The sequence below is a fragment of the Microcaecilia unicolor genome, chromosome 10 (genome assembly GCF_901765095.1).
Source record: "Microcaecilia unicolor chromosome 10, aMicUni1.1, whole genome shotgun sequence".
Classification (NCBI taxonomy): domain Eukaryota; kingdom Metazoa; phylum Chordata; class Amphibia; order Gymnophiona; family Siphonopidae; genus Microcaecilia; species Microcaecilia unicolor.
In genome coordinates this window covers 215,675,715-215,701,137 of record NC_044040.1, presented here as the reverse complement: position 1 = coordinate 215,701,137, position 25,423 = coordinate 215,675,715, and the positions used below count along the sequence as shown (strand labels likewise).

The following is a 25,423-nucleotide window of genomic DNA, read 5'->3' as shown; positions in this document are numbered from 1 at the left end:
CAAAGCCTACAAAAGTCACCCTCAATGAAACAAATCATTCCTCAAACCACCCAAGTACACCAAAAAAACACCTCTCACACGGCCTCACCTAACACCTCTCCATCCAAACCCTCTCTCACCTCTGCTTATGATTGACTGTTTTTTTTAAATCATGTAACGACGTTATCATAACAACACTCTGTAAGCCACATTGAGCCTGCAAAAAGGTGGGGAAATGTGGGGTACAAATACAATAAATACATAAAATATCAGGAATACCATTAGGCCCGAGGGGTCTGGGCTGCCTATGTTCTAAGGAGGTGCAACTTGTGGTGTTTGTTTACAACCTCTGATCTGTGGCTAAGTATTTCCGGAGGCAGAAGAGAATCTGGGCCTCACTGACAGTTTATTCCACCAAACCTACTGCATTCCTAATGGTACAAGGGTCAGGCTTTTTCAGATAGTTGTGCAGTTTTTACAATTTTTTTTAGCATTTCCATTTCAACAAGATACAATTGCCAAAAAAAATCTTCAGAAAAGGAAAGGAATTAACGTAGCGAAATTATTATAAACATAGTAGAAGGCAGAATAATACAGGACTAATTCACTTTAGAACAAATCCTACTGGGCCGTCAAGAAGGAAAGTATACAGGTTAATTTCAGAAAGAAAGAAGCCTGGCTAAACCCACGCAATTAATCAGCAGGAAAGTCAATAGCTCGGGCCTAGCTGCGAGTAGAAGAATCCGCAGCTCCTGCCAAAGACCCCTGAGACTTTTTTTTTTTATCCTCAAAATAAAATCAGAACTGGTATGGTTCAAAGAAAATATACTTCATAATACAGACAGGTGGACATTTGCAATAAAAATCTAACAAGAATGTAGACATCAAAGACAGAGGCCTTTTGGCATAAAGAAAATTCCCTTCTGTCGTGATCTTTTGTCCCAGAAGGGCTACATTTGAATCAAAAACATAGATGGAAATGTTAGGAACCGTGATTCCCTGACCCAGATCTGTAACATCCCCCACCCCCACCAATTCATCAAACGCTACCACCACACACTGGTAACAACTTTGGCCGCAGCATTATTGAATACATAATTGTTTAGGTATCACAAAAAAACATTATATAAGAACATAAGAGTAGCCATACTGGGTCAGACCACTGGTCCATCTAGCCCAATATCCTGTTTTCCAAACAGTGGCCAAGCCAGGTCACAAGTATCTGGCAGAAACCCAAATCCCAGGGCAAGCAGTTGCTTCCCATGTCTGCCTCAATAGCAGACTATGGACTTTTCCTCCAGGAACTTGTCCTAACCTTTTTTAAACCCAGATACACTAACCACTGTTACCACATCCTCCGGCAAAGAGTTCCACAGCTTAACTATTCTCTGAGTGAAAAAATATTTCCTCCTATTTGTTTTTAAAGTATTTCCATGTAACTTCCCTGAGTGTCCCCTGTACTTTTGGAACGAGTAAAAAATCAATTCACTTCTGCTCATTCTACACCACTCAGGATTTTGTAGACCTCAATCATATGTCTCTTTTCCAAGCTGAAGAGCCCTAACCTCTTCAGCCTTTCCCCATATGAGAGGAGTTCCATCCCCTTTATCATTTTAGTCTCTCTTCTTTGAACCTTTTCTAATTCGGCTATATCTTTTTTTGAGATACGGTGACCAGAACTGAACAGAATACTCAAGGTGCGGACGCACCATGGAGTGATACAAGGGCATTATAGTATTAGCAGGGTACCAGGGGGATCCAGTCCAGATACAGCTTATCCCAGCTGCACCACACATCCACTTTCTGAAGTCAGTGCTGCTTCAGTATCCCACTGCTCGCAAAGTTGCGACATGCACGTTTGAAAGCGGGAGAATGAAACATGGGTGTGAGGGTTGACTCACACACACCCTGTGTCCCGCAGCACAACAATGGCATCTCTTTAAACCCTACCCCAAGCGCCTCCCTCCCAGTGGGGTGCCTGAGCCACAGCAGGAATACTTTGTCCACCTGTCCTCAGTGACCCAATAGCCTTCCCCATCCGGGCGTGGGGTGTCCCAGCGGCACAGGACCTTGTAATCATCAGTTCCATGCACCTGCAAGTAGTTTACCTTGTTATTTCTCTCCTTAGCTGGACTGGCCTAGTGGTTAGGGTGGTGGACTTTGGTCCTGAGGAACTGAGTTCGATTCCCACTTCAGGCACAGGCAGCTCCTTGTGACTCTGGGCAAGTCACTTAACCCTCCATTGCCCCATGTAAGCCGCATTGAGCCTGCCATGAGTGGGAAAGCGCAGGGTACAAATGTAACAAAAATAAAATAGATACTATTGGAGATTCTACATGGAATGTTGCTACTATTGGAGATTCTACATGGAATGTTGCTATTCCACTAGCAACATTCCATGTAGAAGCCTGCGCAGCCACATTGGTGATCTGCAAGGGCCGACTTCTACATGGAATGTTGCTAGTGGAATAGCAACATTCCATGTAGAATCTCAAATAGTGGAGGAGTGGCCTAGTGGTTAGGGTGGTGGACTTTGGTCCTGAGGAACTGAGTTGGATTCCCACTTCAGGCACAGGCAGCTCCTTGTGACTCTGGGCAAGTCACTTAACCCTCCATTGCCCCATGTAAGCCGCATTGAGCCTGCCATGAGTGAGAAAGCGCAGGGTACGAATGTAACAAAAATAAAATAGATACCATTGGAGATTCTACATGGAATGTTGCTACTATTGGAGATTCTACATGGAATGTTGCTATTCCACTAGCAACATTCCATGTAGAAGGCTGCGCAGGCTTCTGTTTCTGTGAGTCTGACGTCCTGCACGTATGTGCAGGACGTCAGACTCACAGAAGCAGAAGCCTGCACGGCCATATTGGTGATCTGCAAGGGCCAACTTCTACATGGAATGTTGCTAGTGAAATAGCAACATTCCATGTAGAATCTCCAATAGTAGCAACAGTGGAGGAGTGGCCTAGTGGTTAGGGTGGTGGACTTTGGTCCTGAGGAACTGAGTTTGATTCCCGGCACAGGCAGCTCCTTGTGACTCTGGGAAGTCACTTAACCCTCCATTGCCCCATGTAAGCCGCATTGAGCCTGCCATGAGTGGGAAAGCGCAGGGTACAAATGTAACAAACATAAAATAAAAATCTATAGATCTTTCCAACACAGCTGTCACTGGAGAGAGCGGGTTCCTTTGGCCTTAATCCTCGGATTGGAAGGAAACAGAGCCTAGAACACAGTTCCACCAGCACTAGATTCCAGAGCAGCAGGGTGTTCTCCACTAGAGCACTGCATGGGAATGGGGATTGCAGAAATCCCATGGGAAACCTTTGGGTATGACTTCCGGGTCCATGGATTTCCCGCAGGATGGTAGAAGCAGTGGCATAGCTACAGGTGGGCCTGGGCGGGCCAGGGCCCACCCACTAAGGCTCAGGCCCACCCAACAGTAGCACATGTTTAGTGGTAGCTAGTGGAGATCCCAAGCTCTGCCGCTGAAGACTTCCCCCTGATGGTAATGAAAACGCTGCTCTCCACGATACTGGCACCTGCGCATGCTCAGTTTTTAGCGCGTGCCTGCTGCAGACTGCCAAGGTGGAGAGAAGCATTTTCCCACCAGCTGAGATATTTTTTTGGTGTTGGTTGGGGGGGGGGGGGGGGGGGGAGAACAATTGGTGCCCACCCATTTCTTCCCTAGGCCCACCCAAAATCTGTTGACTGGCTACGCCCCAGGGTAGAAGTCACCAAAACAAGGCTTTGAATACAGAGAGAAGCGATTGGAGCACCAGCTCCACAGCTGCTTACACATCAAGGTTTTGCTGTTCTGCAGATATAATATATTATACATATTTGCTCTATCTCGTTAGAAATGTCAGTGCCAAAAGAATAATCTGACAAAGTGTGAGCCTTTAAGAATAATTGAATCTACTCTAAAAATACATTCCCCATCTTTTTTTTTACTTTGCATCCTTAGTGCTGGAAGTATCTGTGGGGATGGAATGGATCTTAGCAGGTATGGGTGGATATGGGATAAACTCCAGTGTGGACAGGCAGAGATGGGTGAAATTTCTTTCCCTGTGCAACTGTGTATTCTGCACCAGCCCTCCCTTCCAGGCAGCCGTAGAGCACTGCTTCACAACCCACTCGGCCAGTCAGGTTTTCAGGATATCCACAATGAATATGCATGAGATAAGATTTGCACACCAAGTAAGCAATGCATGCAAATCTTATCTCATGCATATTCATTGTGGATATCCTGAAAACCTGACTGGCCAAGTGTGCTCCGAGGACTACATAGTAACATAGTAGATGACGGCAGAAAAAGACCTGCACGTTCCATCCAGTCTGCCCAACAAGATAACTCATATGTGCTACTTTTTGTGTATACCCTACTTTGATTTGTACCTGTGCTCTTCAGGGCACAGACCGTATAAGTCTGCCCAGCACTATCCCGCCTCCCAACCACCAGCTCTGGCACAGACCGTACAAGTGTGCCCAGCACTATCCCCGCCCAACCACCAGTTCCGCTTCTCACCACTGGCTCTGGCACAGACCGTATAAGTCTTCCCAGCACTATCCCCGCCTCCCTACCACCAGCCCCGCCTCCCGATCTTGACTAAGCTCCTGAGGATCCATTCCTTCGGCACAGGATTCCTTTATGCTTATCCCACGCATGTTTGAATTCCGTTACCGTTTTCATTTCCACCACCTCCCGCGGGAGGGCATTCCAAGCATCCACCACTCTCTCCGTGAAAAAATACTTCCTGACATTTCTCTTGAGTCTGCCCCCCTTCAATCTCATTTCATGTCCTCTCGTTCTACCACCTTCCCATCTCCGGAAAAGGTTGGTTTGCGGATTAATACCTTTCAAATATTTGAACGTCTGTATCATATCACCCGTTTCTCCTTTCCTCCAGAGTATACATGTTTAGTTCAGCAAGTCTCTCCTCATACGTGTTGGAACGCAAATCCCATACCATTCTTGTAGCTTTTCTTTGCACCTCTGGGTTGGGAAGCACTGCTGTAGAGGACAGCAGAGGGTGAACCCTGCAGTACAGCAGAGGACAGACACTCTGCGCCCTGCCTTCCCAGCTCACCCACCTGCCTCCCTCTACAAATTACATACTGGAAGGAAGTAACACCTCCTTCCTTTGGGATCTGAAGAATATCTGTGCAAAACTTTCCAGCAGCCCCTTTTACTAAACCGCTGTAGTGATTCCAGCATTGCAAATGCGACCCAACCCATTCAATTTGAACGGGCTGCATGGGAATTACTAGCGTGGTTTAATAAAAGAATATTAATGAGTCTCAAGAGAGACTTGAGGGAAGTTAACAAATCTCAAGTTCAGATTCTTCAAACTTCTCCAGTATCTCTCAGTGGGTCACCAGTCTCTCCTGATCAACATTGCTGAAGTAAACACCTAACTCTCAGATGCCTGTTCTAGACAGCCCAGGCCACAACTATCTCCTGAAAGTAAACTTGCAACTGCAGTATGGCTGGCAAAGTCCCAGCGTGCTTAGAGACACCGATTACTTCAGTGTTGTAACCGACTAATGCAGCTTATGTGGCATCTAATGACACACAGAGAGTAGCATTCAGTGGCAATCCAAGAAACTGAGGCATCGCGTTTACCACTATTACTACTAATTATTTCTATAGCGATACTAGACATACACAGCGCTGTACACATTATATGCAGATACTTTCTCTGTCCCTAGAGGGCTCAAGTTTTTGTACCTGGGGCAATGGAGGGTTAAGTGAGTTGCCAGACACCCAATTTTGGGTGGGCCTGGGCCCAAGATGGGTGGGCAGAAGAACCTCGCCCCATCCTACAGGTGATTTTGTCTCTCCTGCATGCCATATGGTCTCTCAAACATCCCCCCTCTCTCGCATCTTTTAAATAGCAGATTTTCGCCAGCGGCGAGCAGCAATTAATGCACGCTGCTCATGTTGGCCCCACAACCTTTCCAGTGATGTAACTTCCTGTTTCCGCATAGGCGGGAGTACATCAGAGGGAAGGCTGTGTGGGCGGTGCGAGCAGTATGTATCAGTCACTGATTGCTGCAGGCGAAGATCTGCTATTTACAAGGTATGCAGGAGGAACAGTTGTTGGGAGTTTTCAGCTGGTGGGACTTGGGAATCTCTGCCAGCCACATCATAAGTGTGCTGCTACTGGGTGGGCCTGAGCCCAAAGTGGGTGGACCTGGGCCCACCTAGGCCCATCCTTGGCTACGCCACTGTCACAAGGAACTGCAGTGGGAATTGAACCCAGGTTGCCAGGATCAAAGTCCGCTGCACTAACCATTAGGTTACTCCTCTATGCCACTCCACTGGTGTCCCTTCCAGCCTGTTAGAGCTATTCACAGGATAAAATAAAATCACAATTTCTCCCACTGCTGCAGCCGCACATGAAAACAGGAAAGGTGGAAGCCCAGCCACTACTTTCCCAAGTGGCATTTTCACTCACACTCATCCTGTACAGCCGTGTTTCTACATCAAGAAGGCACCAGGGCACTGGGACTCAAGGAAACCTCTTACTCTCGGAGAGTTGCTTTGCATTACATTACAGCATGACTCATATTCCACTGTCAACCTCTCAGTTCTACATGGATTACAATATAAAGAAACTGGATAGTCACAAGGAAGTATAATAGGAATAAGAAAATGATTACTCAATTTATCAAAATGATGTAACATATTTTAAAGTTTCATTTACAAATGTTCGAGCCAAATTTCCTAAATAATTGTCTTAAGACTGCCTCTAAATTGCACATGGAGGGGTATTTTCAAAGCACTTATTATTATTATTTGTAGCCTTTGTATCCCACATTTTCCCACCAATTTGCAGGCTCAATGTGGCTTACATTTACCGTAATGGCGTTTGCCATTTCCGGGTAACAGAATTACAAATGGAATTGCGTTAAGGTGCATACATACATGGTAGCAAACATGGAACATAACATATATGGAACAGATCATACTACTACTTGACATTTCTAAAGCGCCACTAGCGTTACGCAGCGCTGTACAATTTAACATAGAAGGACAGTCCTTGCTCAAAGGAGCTTACAATCTAAAGGACAAATGTACAGTCAGTCAAGAACGGGCAGTGGTTCTGTTGCTACTATTTGAGATTCTCCATGGAATGTTGCTACCATTTGAGGTTCTGTTGCTACTATTTGAGATTCTCCATGGAATGTTGCTACCATTTGAGGTTCTGTTGCTACTATTTGAGATTCTCCATGGAATGTTGCTACTATTTGAGGTTCTGTTGCTACTGTTTGGGATTCTACATGGAATGTTGCTACCATTTACTACTAGTATTTAACATTTCTAGAGCGCTACTATGGTTACGCAGCGCTGTACAATTTAACATAGGACAGTCCCTGCTCAAAGGAGCTTACAATCTAAAGGACAAATGTACAGTCAGTCAAATAGGGGCAGTCTAGATTTCCTGAAAGGTATAAAGGTTAGGTGCCGAAAGCAACATTGAAGAGGTGGGCTTTGAGCAAGGATTTGAAGATGGGTAGGGAGGGGGCTTGGCGTTAGGGCTCAGGAAGTTTATTCCAAGCATAGGGTGAGGCGAGGCAGAATGAGCGGAGCCTGGAGTTGGCGGTGGTGGAGAAGGGTGCTGAGAGGAGGGATTTGTCCTGTGAGCGGAGGTTACGGGCGGGAACGTAAGGGGAAATGAGGGTAGAGAGGTAATGAGGGGCTGCAGACTGAGTGCATTTGTAGGTAAGAAGGAGAAGCTTGAACTGTATGCGGTATCTGATTGGAAGCCAGTGAAGTGACCTGAGAAGATCATGGTATAAATATACACCATGTGCATGCATACATGGTAAAGAAGAATGAATTATGGTATTGCATGGAGGTTCCTGAGTAGTAAATTTGATAGTAACAAACATTAGATCGTCGACTATAGAGAAACCCTATTCAGCATAAGGTTTAAAGTGGTATTGCTTGATCATAATATCAAAGAGGTTAATCAGTCATGTGACAGGAGTTCGGTTTTGTATAGATCGTGTATAGTGCTGTTATTTAGTATTTAAGATGGATGCTTATGGTATGCCTTCTTGAAAAGATCTGTTTTCAGTAGCCTTCGGAAGATGGTTAGGTCTTGCGTTGTTTTTATGGCCTTTGGTAGTGCGTTCCATAGCTGCGTGCAGATGTATGAGAAACTGGTCGCGTATGTGGATTTATAATTCAGTCCTTTGCAGTTAGGATAATGGAGATTGAGGAATGTGCGTGATGATCTTTTTGCATTCCTAATAGGCAAGTCTATAAGGTCTGACATGTAGGTCGGAGCTTCTCCGTGAACGATTTTGTGGACCAGGGTGCAAACTTTGAACGCAATACGTTCTTTTAGTGGGAGCCAGTATCGTTTTTCTCTTAGGGGTTTGGCGCTTTCGTATTTCGCTTTCCCAAATATGAGTCTGGCTGCTGTGTTTTGAGCGGTTTGAAGCTTCTTAATGATTTGTTCTTTGCATCCTGCATAGATGGCATTGCAGTAGTCTAGATGACTGAGCACCATTGATTGTACTAGGCTGCGGAATATTTCCCTTGGGAAGAAAGGTTTGATTCTTTTAAGTTTCCACATTGAATAGAACATTTTCTTTGCTGTACTTACAAAGTTCCATAGGTTACTATGAGGCTAATTTTTGAAAAAAGAAAAATGTCTAAAAAGTGGCATAAAGCAGCATTTGGATGTTTTTCTCACAAAAAAAAAGTCCAAATCAGTATTTTGGAAACCTATTTTTAGACGTTTTTTTTAGTCAAGTCCACCAGAAGTGCATTCAAATCACAAAGGAACGTGTTCGGGGTGTATTGAAGGTGGGATTAGGGTATACCTAATCCTGGATCCTCAGGATCCCCCGGGTGCAGCACGATGACATCCTCCCCCTGTGCCTACCCTCCTCAACTCCATCCAACCAGCTCCCGCACCCTACCTTTAAAGAAATCTCGGAAGCCGTGGCAAGGCGCAACGCCTGGCGCCTGCATGTAAAAGAAGGGTGGATCGTCTCATCGGGCCTTCCCTTGCTCTGCCTGACCCCGCCCTCCGCTGACATAACTTCCTATTTCCGCCCGATGAGAAGATCCACACTTCTTTTACATGCAGGTGCATAAAAAGAGGGATGACCAGCAGGAAAAAGGAGGTGATAATGCTTTTGTATAAGTCTCTGGTGAGGCCCCATTTGGAGTACTGTGTGCAGTTCTGAAGACCGCACCTACGGAAAGAAATAAACAGGATGGAGTTGGTCCAGAGGGCAGCTACTAAATTGGTAAGCGGTCTTGAACACGAAAAATATAGGGATAGGCTTATGAACCTCAACATGTATAAGCTGGGAGAGAGGAGACATGAAAGAGATGTTTCAATATCTCAAGGGCATTTATGTACAGGAAGAGAGCCTTTTTCAAATGAAGGAAAGCTCTGGACCGAGGGGGCATATGATGAAGTTAAGAGGGAATAGGCTTAGGAGTAACCTAAGGAAGTATTATTTCACAGAAAGGGTGGTGGAAGTGTGGAATGGCCTCCCGGTGGAGGTTGTGGAGTCGAGGACTGTGTCAGAATCTAAAAAGGCATAGGATAAGCAATGTGGGAGCGCTTAGGAAAAGGAAGAGTTAGGGGTCACAGAGGACGGGCAGGCTGGATGGGCAATATGACCTTTATCTGCTGTCATGTTTCTAATTAGAGTGTTGATCTGCAACCAAGAAAAACTCCTAAAATTCCTGACAGTAGGGGCAAAACTATAGGTTATCGAATTTATCATGACCTCATGTCCCTCTAGTAGGGCTTTGCTGATAAGCATACATTTCGTTTTTTTCTGTATTTTCAATTTACGTAATTGCATCCAGTGTTGTAAAGTATTCATTGCATTATGTAATAAACCTGAACAATGAGAAACTGAGGTCTCAATAGAAACTACTACTACTACTTAACATTTCTAGAGCGCTACTAGGGTTACGCAGCGCTGTATAATTTAACAAAGAGAGACAGTCCCTGCTCAAAGAGCTTACAATCTAATAGATAAGAGTGAGACAAATATAGGACAATCAAGCCATTGTGACATCACTGATGAGGCTGGCTCTCAGGCATTGGTGGAATGAGGCATTATGACATCACAATCTCAGCTCTGGATACCAGAGACTGAAACTCTTCACACTAAGGGGGGAAGTGGGCCAAGTATAGGACAGTCGAGCCATTGTGACATCACTGATGAGGTTGGCTCTTAGGCATTGGTGGAATGAGGCATTATGACATCACAATCTCAGCTCTGGTTAAATCACTGCTATATGTAATACTACTACTACTACTTAACATTTCTAGAGCGCTACTAGGGTTACGCAGCGCTGTACAATTTAACAAAGAGAGACAGTCCCTGCTCAAAGAGCTTACAATCTAATAGACAAGTGAACGGTCGGTCCGATAGGGGCAGTCAAATTGGGGCAGTCTGGATTCACTGAACGGTAAGGGTTAGGTGCCGAACGCAGCATTGAAGAGGTGGGCTTTAAGCAAACTAGCACTGTTATGTCATCTGCATAACTAGAAAGAGAAAGTCTGTGGTTCCTAAAGCTAGCCCACAAGTCTTAAAAGGAATAGGGGACAGAGGGCAGCCCTGAGGGACTCAACATGAATTGGTCTGTGTGTCAGATTAATGTATCACCTGTTTTAACTCTGTATGATTGTTGAGTGATAAAAGTGCCCAAACCAATTATGAACTTGGCCCACCAGGGCTGGTTTTAGCAATTGCGGGGCCCTGTGCAGACCAGTTCAGTGGGACCCTATGCCCACCCCTCCCCCCACCAGCCCCCCCCCCTCCTACGCCACTCACCATAAGCCATAATTTATCAGAGTTTAAAAGGAGGTTTAGAGCTCTTGGAACCCCACCTCACCCCATACCTCGATGTGCATGCCCCAAGTTTCAGTAGAGAGCGGCAGCAATTTTCATATCCTGTCAGCTGCCGAGGCCAGAGCCTCCTCACTGCTGCATCCCGTCATTGCGGAAGCAGGAAGAGGCATCAAAAGGGGGCAGGACGCAACAGCGAGAAGGCTCTGGGCTCAGCTGATGGGATATGGAAATCGCTGCTGCTGCTACTGCTGCCTGATTCTCTCTACTGAAATGTGGATGCACATTAAGGTGAGGAACAGGAAGATGTTTCGAGACAGCAGGACAGACGTACCAGAGATGCGGGGCCCCTAGGAGTGCTCGGGGCCCTGTGCGACTACCCCTATCACCCATGCCTAAGACCAGCCCTGTGGCCCACGATGCTGACATTTTCAAGATGTATAATAAACAGGGGCAAACTGACCATTTGGGCAACCGGGCAATGACAAGGGCCTAGAAGCTCTGCCTAGATGTCCGCCGCACACCTACAGCGCTCCCCGGTCTTACCTTTAAAGGTGCGTCGTTAGTGCTCTAGTGGCCTCTGCTGGAGGAAACATGTTGTTTCCCGCCTGTTGGGCTGCTGCTATTCCCCCCTGCCTGACACCACCGTACTTTAAAAATGGCGGCCGAGACAACTGTCGAGACCTGCGAGACTACCACAGGAAATCTCAGCTTCCATTTTGAAAACATGGTGGTGCCGGCAGGCGAGGGAATAGCGACAGCACAGCAGGCAGAAAAGAACATGCTCCCCCCCCCCCCCCCCCCGCAGAGACCACTAGACCACCAGGGCCGGAACAGCGGGGGTATCGGCTGCAGCAGGGGTATCGGCTGCAGCATGGTTGGGGGGGGGGGCGGACCACCCTCATTGCCCGGTGGTCTAGACCACTCTGTCGCCCCTGGTATTAAAGTATTATAATCTACCAAGTCAAAGGCACTGGAGAGGCTGAACTGCAATGTTAATGCCTTTCTACCTTCACAATAACTGACAAACTATCTACTAAGGAACAAATGACTGTTTCAGTACTATATAATGACCTGAATCCGGACTGGGAAGAATGTAAAATGTTATGTAATTGTACACATGCCATTAACCAAGATGCAACCTAATCCCCCCCCCCCCAAAAAAAAAATAATGGGGGGGGGGGGGAATAGAAGCTATCAGTCTATAATTAGAAACAAAGTCTCTTGGCTCTTTTCTATTTTGCAAAATTGGAGAGATTATAGTTTCTCCCAAATTGCCCTATAGTCAGTTGAGATTGTAACCAGTGTAGTAACAGTCACTTAAAATGACTGGAAGCAGCCTTTTTGATGGATGTAAGGATCTAAAGCACAATATGACGATACATACTGGATAGCCACAATAAATATGCAAGAGAGATTTTTTATTTTTATTACATTTGTACCCCACGCTTTCCCACTCATGGCAGGCTCAATGCAGCTTACAGGGGGCAATATTTTGCATACCAATATGCAAATCTATGTCATGCTTATTCATTGAGGAGATCCTGAAAGCCTGGCTGGCCAGATGGTCCCTGCAGAACACAGGCAAGAGCTGTGCAGGCTGTACTCATTCGGTATAGTGCAAGAAGTATTGAGGTACGCTTATTCCCCTCCCCCCCCCCCCCACGCCCTTTCTCCAGCCAATGTACCTCATACTTGCTTTACATGTTGCCAATTGAACTGTACAGACATGTCTGTGTTCGGACTGTACTGTCTGTTGTTAATTTCAATGGTGGTCACATTGTAGACTCTTTTCTTTAGTTAAAACTAGCAGTTTATTTCAGGTGCAACAGGGTTTTATCTTACACCCTTCTGGGGTAAGATTCTGTATTCATTCAGCCCATGTCTTTTCAGTCATAGCTCAAGGCAGTATTCCCCAGACTCTGAAGGTCTTAAAATGTAACTTCAAAGTCATCATATAGTTAGAGAGTTTTGCCTTACTTCCAAGTCTATAACTCATCAAGTTCTGTAGAGGCTCTGTAGCCTATGCCCGGTGTACCCCAGAAGGTGTACAATAAATGAAACCTTACCTCAGTAAACATGCCGTTTGAGGAGTTTTCTATTGGTACAAGTCCATTTTTTTCTAGCGAAAAAGGTGACAATACTCAAATGCCAGGCCACCCTTCAAGGGTGGGGTAATCGCTGAGGGACCCACCCCACAACAGCCAAGGCCCCTGGCCCAAGTCGCAGAATCTATGACAAGGCAGAATTGGTGTGTAGAGCCTGAGCTCTTTCATTAAAACTTGGGGACCATGGGTCAATTTTAGTAGACAATGGAAAAGGAACCAGTACTAAGTACGCCCAAGTATCCCTCTAAAAAAAGCCCCGATTGATATAAGATGCACTGTTTCTACAATTGACCAGTCATGAACATAATTAGGGATCTAGCTATAGGAAAAGGAGTTTTTAGAATAGATTTGCTCTTTGCTTTCAGACACCTGCAAGAGTTATGTTTTGCAACAGCGCCACCTGCAGAACAGAGAGAGGAACAGGCACCTGCAACATGTTTCAAAAGATAGCTTAACTTCATGTGTGTCCAACTCCGACTTAAGCCTCTGTTCCTGTCCATTAGCAGGTTGCTAGAATATCACATTTTCTACATTGTTTGCTGTTGACACTAGTACATAGCAATTCTCTTTTGAAAGACAGGCTAACTTCTGATACTACCTACTCCCTTGACCCCTGCCCATCAAAGATACTTGCCTGCAGCACTATGGGCCTCATAGGAGGCACTACAATAATTGTGAACTCCACTCTAACAGGCAACCACCAACAGCATTAAAAAAGGCAGTAGCCCACCCTATGCTTAAGAAAAACAACTTTAACCAGGACAAACTTGAAAGTTACAAGCCAGTATCCAACATACCATTTCTAGGGAAACTCGTAGAACAAACAGTCTGTGTTCAACTCAATGATTGGCTGGAAGTGAGAAACTGGCAAGATCCGTAGCAATTTGAATTCAGACCCAGTAATGGAACAGAAATGGTCCTCGTATCCCTACTAGATGATCTTCACAGAAACCGAGACAAGGGATGCACTCAGGGAATAGAAATCCTCGGGAGACGTATGGGTTAGGCGGGGAGAGTCTGATAGGAACAGACGGGGAGAGGGATCTTGGGGTGATAGTATCTGAGGATCTGAAGGCGACAAAACAGTATGACAAGGCGGTTGCCGTAGCTAGAAGGTTGTTAGGCTGTATAGAGAGAGGTGTGACCAGCAGAAGAAAGGGGGTGTTGATGCCCCTGTATAAGTCGTTGGTGAGGCCCCACCTGGAGTATTGTGTTCAGTTTTGGAGGCCGTATCTTGCGAAGGATGTTAAAAAAATAGAAGCGGTGCAAAGAAAAGATACAAGAATGGTAAGGGATTTGCGTTACAAGACGTATGAGGAGAGACTTGATGACCTGAACATGTATACTCTGGAAGAAAGGAGAAACAGGGGTGATATGATATAGACATTCAAATATTTGAAAAGTATTAATCCGCAAACGAACCTTTTCCGGAGATGCGAAGGCAGTAGAACGAGAGGACATGAAATGAGATTGAAGGGGGGCAGACTCAAGAAAAATGTCAGGAAGTATTTTTTCACGGAGAGAGTAGTGGATGCTTGGAATGCCCTCCCGCGGGAGGTGGTGGAAATGAAAACGGTAACAGAATTCAAGCACACATGGGATAAACAAAGGAATCCTGTTCAGAAGGAATGGATCCTAAGGGGCTTAGCCGAGATGGGGTGGCAGAGCTGGTGGCGGGAGGCGGGGATAGTGCTGGGCAGACTTACACGGTCTGTGCCCTGAAAAGGACAGGTACAAATCAAGGTAAGGTATACACAAAAAGTAGCACATAGGAGTTTATCTTATTGGGCAGAATGGATGGACCACGCAGGTCTTTTTCTGCCATCATCGACTATGTTACTATGTTACCTTGATGTTAATACTGTTAGACTTCTCAGCAGCTTTTGACACTGTAGATATCATGCGAACATGACTGATAGAAACAGGTATCAATGGACAGAACTTGCCTGGTTCAGATCCTACCTATCAGACAACAATCCATAATGTTTGGCAGTAACTCATCACCACCATGAACACTGACCTATGGGGTACCACAAGGATCAATACTATCACCTACTCTGTTCAATATGTACCTCAAGCCACTAGCTAAGCTGATTCAGTGAGTGGACACTCAGTTCTACATCTACGCAGATGATGTACAGCTACTCATACCCATTGAGCCTCACTTACCTACAGCCCTGAATAAACTGAATACCTGTCTAACATCAATTCAAGAATGGGCTAAACACAACAAACTGCCTGAATCCAAGTAAAACTGAGCTTCTCTGGGTCCCGAACACAAGTGTAGACATACCGAAGGTCCATCAAGCCCAGTATCCTGTTTCCGACAGTGGCCAATCCAGGTCACAAGTACCTGGCAAGACCCAAAACAGTACATTTTATGCTGCATATCCTAGAAATAAGCAGTGGATTTTCCCAAGTCCATTTTAATAATGGCTTATGGACTTTGTAGCTTCATTGTATGCCCCCTAGTCCTAGTATTTTTGGAAAGAGCAAGCAAGTCACGTCTACCCATTCCACTCCACTCATTTTATATACCTCTATCATATCTTCCCCTCAATCATCTTTTCTCTAAGCTGAAGGGCTGTCTTTGCAAGCGCTCCAGTTTGGATACCTCAGTGATTTGGTAGTTTGGTTTCATACAACAGAGAGAGGAAGAGATATTATGGCCGAAACATGATTCATGTTGAATCCACTACATTTTTGAATAAACTTCTGCTTTCGACTGAGACCTTTGGACATTTTGCATTGACATCTGTGTGTGTCAGCGTCACTGGGTGGTGCCTGCATACATAAAATAAGAACCAATGTCATTAAAAAAAAATTATACCCTCATCCATTTTTCACATTCTGCTTTCTAAAAATCATTTATAACACATTAAAAATAGGAATTTGGTTCACTGAACTATACAACATACTCTATACTTTCAACATGAACAATTGTAGAAATATTCAAAAAAATTAGGAAAACATCTTAATTGCACATCTTCACTTCCAGCAAACCTAAATTAGCAGTGTTCAAAATTAACCTTATTATGGGCCTCGTTAGGTGTCTAGAGAACCAGCTGTCTCCAGTTACTGTAATTTAGCCAATTCAGATACTGCTGGGAATCAGGCTGGTTGTTGGATGAAGTGAATTTAAAGTAGAGGTTGAAATATACTGAATACAGTACAGATGTTGGAGGGGGGGGGGGGGTTAATAAGGAAATACAATACATGAATAACACTTGGGGTAGTCAGGTCTATCATTTAAAGCACAGCAGCTAGTTCTGTGGGTGCTTAGCATTCCTCCCCCCCCCCAAAAAAAAAAAAAAAATATATATATATATATATATATATATCTATATTGAAGAAAGTCTTCAATGTGGCCAGGTAGGAGATTTGTGATGAGTTCACTACTCCTAATCATTTTGAAAAGTTAGGGGCTATGATATTACTTAGATTATAAGCTCTTTTGAGCAGGGGCTGTCTCTTTGCGTGCATCTGGTAGCGCTATACAAATGCTAGGAAAGCGAATAGAATGTTGGGTATTATTAGGAAAGGTATGGAAAACAGGTGTGAGGATGTTATAATGCCATTGTATCGCTCCATGGTGCAACCGCACCTTGAGAATTGTGTTCAATTCTGGTCGCCGCATCTCAAGAAAGATATAGTAGAATTGGAAAAGGTGCAGCAAAGGGCGACTAAAATGATAGCGGGGATGGGACGACTTCCCTATGAAGAAAGATTAAGGAGGCTAGGGCTATTCAGCTTGGAGAAGAGACGGCTGAGGGGAGACATGATAGAGGTATATAAAATAATGAGTGGAGTGGAACAGGTGGATGTGAAGCGTCTGTTCACGCTTTCCAAAAATACTAGGACTAGGGGGCATGCGATGAAACTACAGTGTAGTAAATTTAAAACAAATTGGAGAAAAGTTTTCTTCACCCAACGTATAATTAAACTCTGGAATTCGTTGCCGGAGAAAGTGGTGAAGGCGGTTAGCTTACCAGAGTTTAAAAAGGGGTTGGACAGTTTCCTAAAGGACAAGTCCATAAACCGCTACTAAATGGACTTGGGAAAAATCCACAATGCCATGAATAACATGTATAGAATGTTTGTACGTTTGGGAAGCTTGCCAGGTGCCCTTGGCCTGGATTGGCCGCTGTCGTGGACAGGATGCTGGGCTCTATGGACCCTTGGTCTTTTCCCAGTATGGCATTACTTATGTACTAATAATAATAATTAAATGGATCCGGTCTGGCACCAATACACTGGATTAAAAAGACCATCTGAGAGAGGTTATTGTGAGCTCTAACATTACTTTAGAAGAAATACAGCAGTTTCTGGATGACTTTTAGACACTCAGAATAACTCCACAAACATAGCCTTCATGGGAAGGTGGCAGGAAAGCATCCATTGCTGAAGAAACGCCACATGCTATGTCACACTGCGTTTACAAAAGAAACAGTTAGGGATATACATGTAGGAGAAAAGTCTTTTGGTCTCTTCAGACCACACGGAAATTTTTAGTCTCAAGTGTTCAGCACTCCAACACATAAAATGCAGTACATAACCCGCTAACACCATCCCTACAGCTAAGCTGGCTGGTGGAAACATTATACCAAGATGCTTTGCAGCATTAGTGTCAGGGAGACTTATGGAAACCAGGGGAAAGCTGGCTGGTGCAGGCTACATCATTTCCTGTCGGGGAGTATTTAATAGCCTCATCTTTAGTGATTGGTTATGAGCACGGAGGAGAGGCACTCATTTAAGCAATTTTGTCTAGAGGAGAAGTACAATTTTCCAGTTCCTGATGAAGATTCCGAAACCCTGCAGGGTCGAACTCGTTTTGTCTCATTGAGAAAGAATCCTTGCAGATGACGAACTGAGAGGAGGGATTCCCGTTGAGGAACCCGGTAATAACTATCCTTTATAATCCGGTCAAGATTGAAGTTACTGATCTGGACAGAAGTTAACATTTATATTTTACGAAGGATTGAAGTTATCGATGTGGACAGATGCTCTAAAGGACTTGATCGATCATCTCCTAAGTTAAGTGCCGATATGGTATTTAAGATATATTTGAGAAGTATGAAATATATGAGGTTTTATAGGAGTAAGTGAAAGGATTGATCTGCTCAGTTCTGAGATTTGTGAGTGTTTATTTATTACACTTTAATTTGAGCACGGGTGGTGCTATTTTCAAAAAAAAAAAAAAACACAATACTGAGAAGTTCCATGATAGAGAAACTTATCCACCCTTAGAGGTGCTACCTAGTGTGACACCTCATTTTTGGGTGAGTCCATCACTCTGAGATCTTCTCTACTAAAAACAAATTTATTTGTTTTTTTGTCACCCAGAGTAGGATCAGGTCAATCCTAGCACTTAATTATCTCCTGGTAGTACTCTGGTATTATTTTACTTGGTGCAGGCTACAGGCAGGCAATGTTTCCTCTAAAGAGTGGCCTGTTGTGTACAAATTTCCTTTTCATGTTAACAACAACCTTTAAAAAACCAACAATTTTTGAGCACCAGTATCAGCAAGGCATTTCTGTATATAGCACAAAAAGAACATTTCTATGAGCAACCATTGGAAACCCTAGTGCCAAAGCCTGAGGCTCCTCCATAGAAAGCACTACCAGTGCCTGAGAAATAAAAGAGTACTGAGCAACTCTTTATAAAAAAGAAAAAGAACATCAGCCCCCCTCCTCAGGAGGGAGCTCTCCCAACTCAACAGCTCTTTCAACATTGGTTCCATAGACACAGGACACATGAGATATGGAGGGAGAAGCAGAGGTAGTCTGATCTGCCCACTCCTAGATGTCTAAATGAGGACTCTTAGGAGCTGGAGAGGCATGCAGGACGAGAAACAAGCACCTTAAGGCAAGTGACTGCCCCTTCTTCAGTAACTAGGCCTGATGTAAGTGCAATATAAACTCTGGAAGAAAGCAGATCTCAACACAGCTGAATGCACTGTCATACTATAAAAATGGTGGCTGTGCTCCACATGTGACCAGCCAGATGCTGCTCCTCACTGCCAGTTGGCCCCAACAAAATGGTGCTTCTTCCTACGCTCTCCTGCATCAAACTGTGCACCAGCCCTGCTGTGTACTGCCTGACTAATGTCTATTACCATGGAACAATAGCACCCTGTAGTTGAACATGAAAATACATCCTTTGAAGTCCGTTGATAGTGTGGTAATATCAAACACGTATATATTGTTTCATTACTCTTGTCAACCTAACAGAATATCTGGGTACCTCTCCAGTCAAGCCATGCCCCCCTCCCTCTGGTTGTGAAGAAATTTCATGATCTACAGGTTTCCCCCCCACTTGTTCAAACTGGCTTATGGCACACTGGCCACGCTCTGGTTCACATAGCTGAGTTTGAATTCCTCCAGCTAAAAAGGTGAGATGCTTGTTTAAAAATCAGTTTAAGAGGATACTGAAAGTAACTGACCACACTTAACGTACAGGCTTTATTGGAGTGCAAAACCAGAAGCTTCTAGGTTAACAATTTGAGAACAGGTACAGAACACACCTTTAAGTGAAGCAGCTAAGCTACTGCCCAAGGCTCAATCACTCGTATTACTTTTAAGAACTGCATTTATATTACAAGATTGAAAAGCAAACATACGCTGTTTCACGAGAACACCTGCCTGCTGCCCTGCTGTGAAGTACAAAATGAAAAAAAGGACAGTGCTGATTTCTGTACCTTTTCAATTACATGCACAACATTTACAAGTGAAGTTACCATACAAGTTGAAAGGACAATGCTTTGTACATAAGTGGTGGTTTCCACAAATTGTAAATACCTAAAAGGTAAAACTCACATACAAAGGGCTATAGCTTGTTTCTATTGCAAATCATTTAGAATTAGCTTGGGTAGTAATACGTGAAAACAAAGCTGAAGAAAATAAGCAAAACTAAAAGCTGGAAAAAACATATACACGCCTCAGACAGTAAAAAAGCAGGGGGTCACAGTATACACTGGCTCTGCAGCTTTAATCACCACCCTTCCCAAAAACTATGGCAATGAATGCTTTCCGATAATGATCAAAACTTATCAGACTCCACCTTGACTCATGAGTTGATCCCTTAAGGCAAAGTCCAGAGGCATCTCAAAAGGCCTCTACTGGAAAGGACTTGTGCAGTTTTTGTTTTTTTAAACCTGGGAAAGACTGAATCTAGTTCAAGTTTGGCAGAGGCAGGTAGTGTGAATCCCTGTTTTGCACCATCATCCCGTCTGCAATGGAGACTTTGAGACCAGGTATGTGGACTTGCTACTGTTTGGCCACGTATGTTTTAATCATACTCAGACTCGTGCAGTTTGCTTAGGGCTGAAGTTCTGTATACTTGCACACAAATCCAAAATTGTCTACATACAGAATCCATGTCATAATGTTCTTCAACCAAATTAATTGCAAAAACTTGAGATGGGCCTGTAGCCCACAGTCTACACATTTAAGATTTTATACGAAGCTAAGCCTCCTGAATACCTGTACATGCAAATGAATGCTGAAATGATGTGGTGATCTAAAATCCCACACAGCTGCAGGTACTTATACAGAAGGTAGCTTAAAGCATTTAGTACCTCCCACTGTATAACCTTCAAGGACTGAACTGATATACAAAACTGCAGAAGCTTCTACCTAGTATTATGCCCACATATACAATACAGCCAGACCAAGCAGCAGCAAGCTCAGATTGGTATTAAATCGGAAACTTTCTAATTTTCAAACCACTTTTCACAACTTGCAATGCAGATTATCTGCAAATTTTTTGCAGAAAATGAAGGATTCAACATAACACACCAAGTGCTAAACCTACTGACAAATCAGCCAACATGAAACTATCCTGAAAGCAAAGAGCTACATTTATAAAGTCAGTTACTAAACAGCTCAAAAAAGTAGAGAAAAGGTGCCACTACAACAGAACAGATTTAGAGAGGGCATTGCAAATCCATGTTAGATACTAACTATCTTTATGCTTTGAAGTATCTTAGCATGACAATAAAATTATGGGGAACACTGTCCCCGATAATTACATACACCCTCAGTGTGAGATATGGAGGTCACTGCCTCCGATATGAACACCTTGGTAGACAAAAATTACCTAGTTTGTATTTCATTATGGAAGACACTGCTTCCGATAATGAGTCAGGTCTCATGATACTTAAGGCAACTGGAAGTTCTGCATTCAATCTTGCTTAGCATTCAAAGACCCTCTCTAGCCAGAGCTGAAAGGTACATTTTTTTACTTTTGGATTCTAGGCAGACAAGAACCAAAGCAACCCCTCCTTTACCCATCCATTCCCTTAAGGATTTTAAATAGGGATCTCGTCTACCTCGTGTTATAACTCAACTGGTAGGCTTCAAACATTTAAATACTTTGATCTGCCCAATACCCAAAATGCAAAAAAAAAAATATTCAAAACCAGCCTAATTCAAATTTGACAGATTCACCTTGGTTTGCAATCTAGTAATAAGTATCTCCTGCAAAATTCTATTTTTTTTTCTTAATGCTTCTGCAATTACAAGCCAGCTGCAAAACTTAATAGCTAGCAGAAGGCAGTCAAAGAAATAAGCATCACATTTACAACAGGTGACAGTGTGGAGAAAAAGGTTTACAGAAAGCCACGACAAGCAGCAACACCCACACCAGCAGCTCACCTATGTCTAAAGTCCCTGCTTTTCAAAGCATCCAAGCAGCTACTTTAATTCCCTGAGCCTGTTCATGACTTCATGAAATGAGGTGAACTGGTGCTCATGATCATTAAGGTATTTAAGATAAAGCAGGTGAAGCAGTTTCTGAGATTTTAAACAGAAGAGCTGGCTGTTTCCTCCTTGCCATATGCATCATTTTTTTGGTGAATGGGTCAGCAGAATGTTCCTTTTGGGCTCTTAGTTAAGTTAGAACCAGGGCTCTTATTCACAACTACCTGATGATTTCCCCTTCCAAATGTACTTTAGTCTTCATTACAGTAACCCCAAATTGGGGGCCCAAGCATTGTGGGTCCTGAATTCAGCCCAACAGGTGTCATCCGCCCCGGGCTGTAAACCCTGTTTGGGCAGCAGCCCTGGCTCCTGCCAACCTCAGGAAAAGATAAGCTGAGACAAGAACTGAACCTTTGTTTTGCACATTGCTGTTGTCACTGCTACTGAGCTGCTTGACCTGCCCCTTCATATGCATTTCTGAAAGTTACAGTAGATCATGGGCAATTTTTTTTTTTTGAACACCCAGATCTACCAGTGTAGATGGACATAGGGAAAGTGATTAAATTGGTTCACCATTCAAATTTGTTAAAAAATTATACATGTGTATCTTTTCCTAAGGAGTTAACACAAGTTATGTACTTCAATCGCAATTCAACATCGAGTTTTCCAGGCTTTCTGAAGAACTGGTTTAAAATAGAAGGCAAACCATGATGAAAGCTCATTTTAAAATTCTAGCTGGTTACTGAATGCAGAAACTCCAGTATCATGTTACTTAATAGCAGATGCTGCTTTTCACTGAAAATCCGACAGTATAACCGTCAATTATGGAAGGCACTGCTTCCGATAATTACCCATATAAAAAATTAACACCATTTATAGTGAACTCTGTCACTGATAAATAAATTAACAAAGACATCTCAGTGCCACACTAGAGATAGTCTTCCAAAGTAGTACATTCTTTTGGCCTAAAGAAAATTCAGCTACCAAGAGAACTTATTCCTCTTCAGCAAGGTCTGAAAGATTAACCTGCTGGAGTCTTCAAGTTTTGAGTTCAGACCAGCAGTTTCACAAATCAAGAGAGGACTCCCAGCACCAAAAAGTGTTACAACAGTACAAACTCAGGCAGTTACATTCCCAAACGTCTTGGGCAGAAATACCAATTCTCTTAAGCACAGAGCCAGAGAGAGAAGTTATTTAAACCAAAAAAAAAAAAAAAAAATCCATGTAACAGGGGAGAAAGTTAATAAATGGCTTCATCAACGCAGTTGATGCACTTATCAAGCTGCAGCTTGAAAAACTTCTGTGCAAACCGAATGAAAGCTGAAAAACTCCAGGCTCCTGCCTCAACTCCCTGAAAAATGTATTTTTAGAACATTTTGCAATTTCTCCCCTACAAAAAAAAAAGTGTTAAATAAAAGGAGACTTAAAAGCCCAACTAGATCAAGGCATATCCCCTCTACCAAAACCAAATGGAGCTTAAAAAGGCTTCACATACAGCTCCTACTATTTCTGGGAGCAAGGTAGAAGCCTTTAACCCATGCTATCAAAGCATTAAGTAATAATTCTGCCCAACAATATTTTGTACATGGAACCACCAAAAGGTTGTAGAATGTTGTGTGTATTTATACAAAGAGTACTCAGGATTAAAATGCTTTATATATATATACACACACACACACCAAGTACTCAAATCTGAATGTAGGCACTAGTTAATCTATGCAAAAATATCGAGTCAATTGGAAAACTTTGATTTTGGGACAACTGTCAGATTGTAGGTGGTCAGTAAGTGTATGAAATATTCTGATTACATGACATTTTGTTTTAGGAAACACAGTCCTGTGTTAGACTGATATGTGGTGGTATTTTAGCTCTCTCTAGAATTCATTGTCAATGTCCCAGACGTCACCAGCCAGGGCGTTAGCAGCTCCCTGAATGCTCCACGTGGCCAGAGCAAGCTGATTCTTGAAGATATCTTCATCAAACAGGTCTGTTTTGAAGAGCTTCAGGTGATCCAGCATTGCAGTCAGGGTGTGGTTTCCTAGGCCATAGAGAATATGACGAAAAGGAGTATCTTTTGGAGAGACATACAAGGAAAGAAAGAGATGTTCTACCTGAAAAACAACATTAAATAGAGTCACAAATACAGTTAAAGGAAACCTAACATTCTCCTGTAGTTAAACACCCAAGATTATATTGGATTTAGCTCATGTCTTTTCAGTAGTCATTCAAGGCAAGTTTATCCACAGTACCTGAATGCATTTTCTTGTCCCCAGAAGGCTCAATCTAATTTTGTACCCAGTGACTTATCTAATATCACGAGTGGCAGCAAGATCTAAAGCCTGTTTGTGATCCTGTTACTCTAACCACTAGGAATTCAAGAATACCTTTCAAATGAAGAGTATAAAAAAAAAAAAAAAAAAGAAGTTCATGACTGAAGGGGCTGGTCATCGATAAAATTTCTAATCGCACAATCACGATTACATTTTTTGATCATGTAAACCATCCCCCCCTCATTTCCTCCTGTTCAGTACAAAATATAGACAGCAACAAGTAAATTCTCAGAACTGAGATGTGTCAATTACTAAACTGAAAATAAAATCATCTCTCTTACCTTTCTGGTCTGGCGATTTTATTTTTCTAATCATCTTGTTCCTCTTCTCTGTAATCTGAACTTTGTTTCCAAGACCTCCTGTCCATTCACTATATCTTCTCTTCTCCTTTCTTCACACCCTGCCCTATATCCATCTTTCACGTCCAACTTTTACATTTTTCTGCATCCTTCTCATATTTAGTTTCCAACTCTTTCCTTTCCCTCCACCCATGAGCTGCAAATCCTTCCCTCTTCTCTTCCTTTCCCTGCCATCTATGTCAATTTCCCCTCTCTTCTGTTCATGTTCACCATCTCCCTTCTTTCTTTTTCTTTCATCCATTTCCACATCTATCCCTCTCTTCCCTTGCCATCCAGCATCATCCCTCTCTCTCCCTCTTTCCCCAACCATCCAACATTGCTCCTCTCTCCATCATTCACCATCAACCCATCCCTCTCACCATCCAGCATCATCTGTCTCTCTCCCCCCACTGTTAAGTATCACCCATTTCTTCCCTCTTATACATCACCATCCAACATTATTGCCTTTCCTCATCCTCCATATCCTGAATTGCCTTGTCTCTTTCCCCTCCCACTGGCTTACTCATTTTAGATGGTCTGGAGCTTGTGAACCGATCCCTTCCTTCTCTCTTCACCGTGACTGTAGCGGAAGCAAGCAAGACAGGCGCAGGGACGCTCCCCTCTTTGAGCTGCCGCTGGCTCTGCCGGACCCAGGCTTCCTGTTTCTGGGTCCAGCAAAGCCAGCAGCAGCAAGCAGAGGGGGGGACGCTACAGTCACGGTGAACAGAGAAGCAGGGGATCGGCGCACAAGCTCCAGATCATCTAAAATAAGTAAGGCAATTGGAAGGGGAAAGAACAGGAGGCAAGACGGGGCAGAGCTGGATTCGAGAAATGGGAAGACAGAGGGATGCATTAACTGCGTTAAAATTTAACGCTAGTTGAGCATTTAGCACGTTAACCGTGTTAACAACGTGTTAAATGTACAACCCTATTTTTTGATCAGATTTTACTCCCAGGCTATAATTTTCTCGGCTTTATATTTTTAAATTATGGAAACTATTTTCAGTTGTTTTGGACAGGGAAGTGGTACATAAGAAATGAAAATAAATCTAAGAATTAGAGAGAAATCGGGTCTTACCCGACAACTATCCCACAGGTTCTGGAATAGTGGAAAGGACTAATGAAAAG

General features: G+C 43.5%; 1 protein-coding gene across 2 annotated transcripts in view; it reads right to left on the bottom strand.

The window, feature by feature from the left end:
* Window positions 1-20,065: 20,065 nt before the first annotated feature.
* The window catches only part of TFRC (transferrin receptor), a 67,275-nt gene continuing 61,917 nt past the window's right edge, over window positions 20,066-25,423 (bottom strand). For both annotated transcript variants that reach the window (XM_030216065.1, XM_030216064.1), the window contains exon 19: window positions 20,066-23,738. In XM_030216065.1, the coding sequence (XP_030071925.1) occupies window positions 23,502-23,738 (237 nt within the window). In that variant the 3' untranslated portion in view covers window positions 20,066-23,501. The remainder of the gene's footprint in view (window positions 23,739-25,423) is intronic.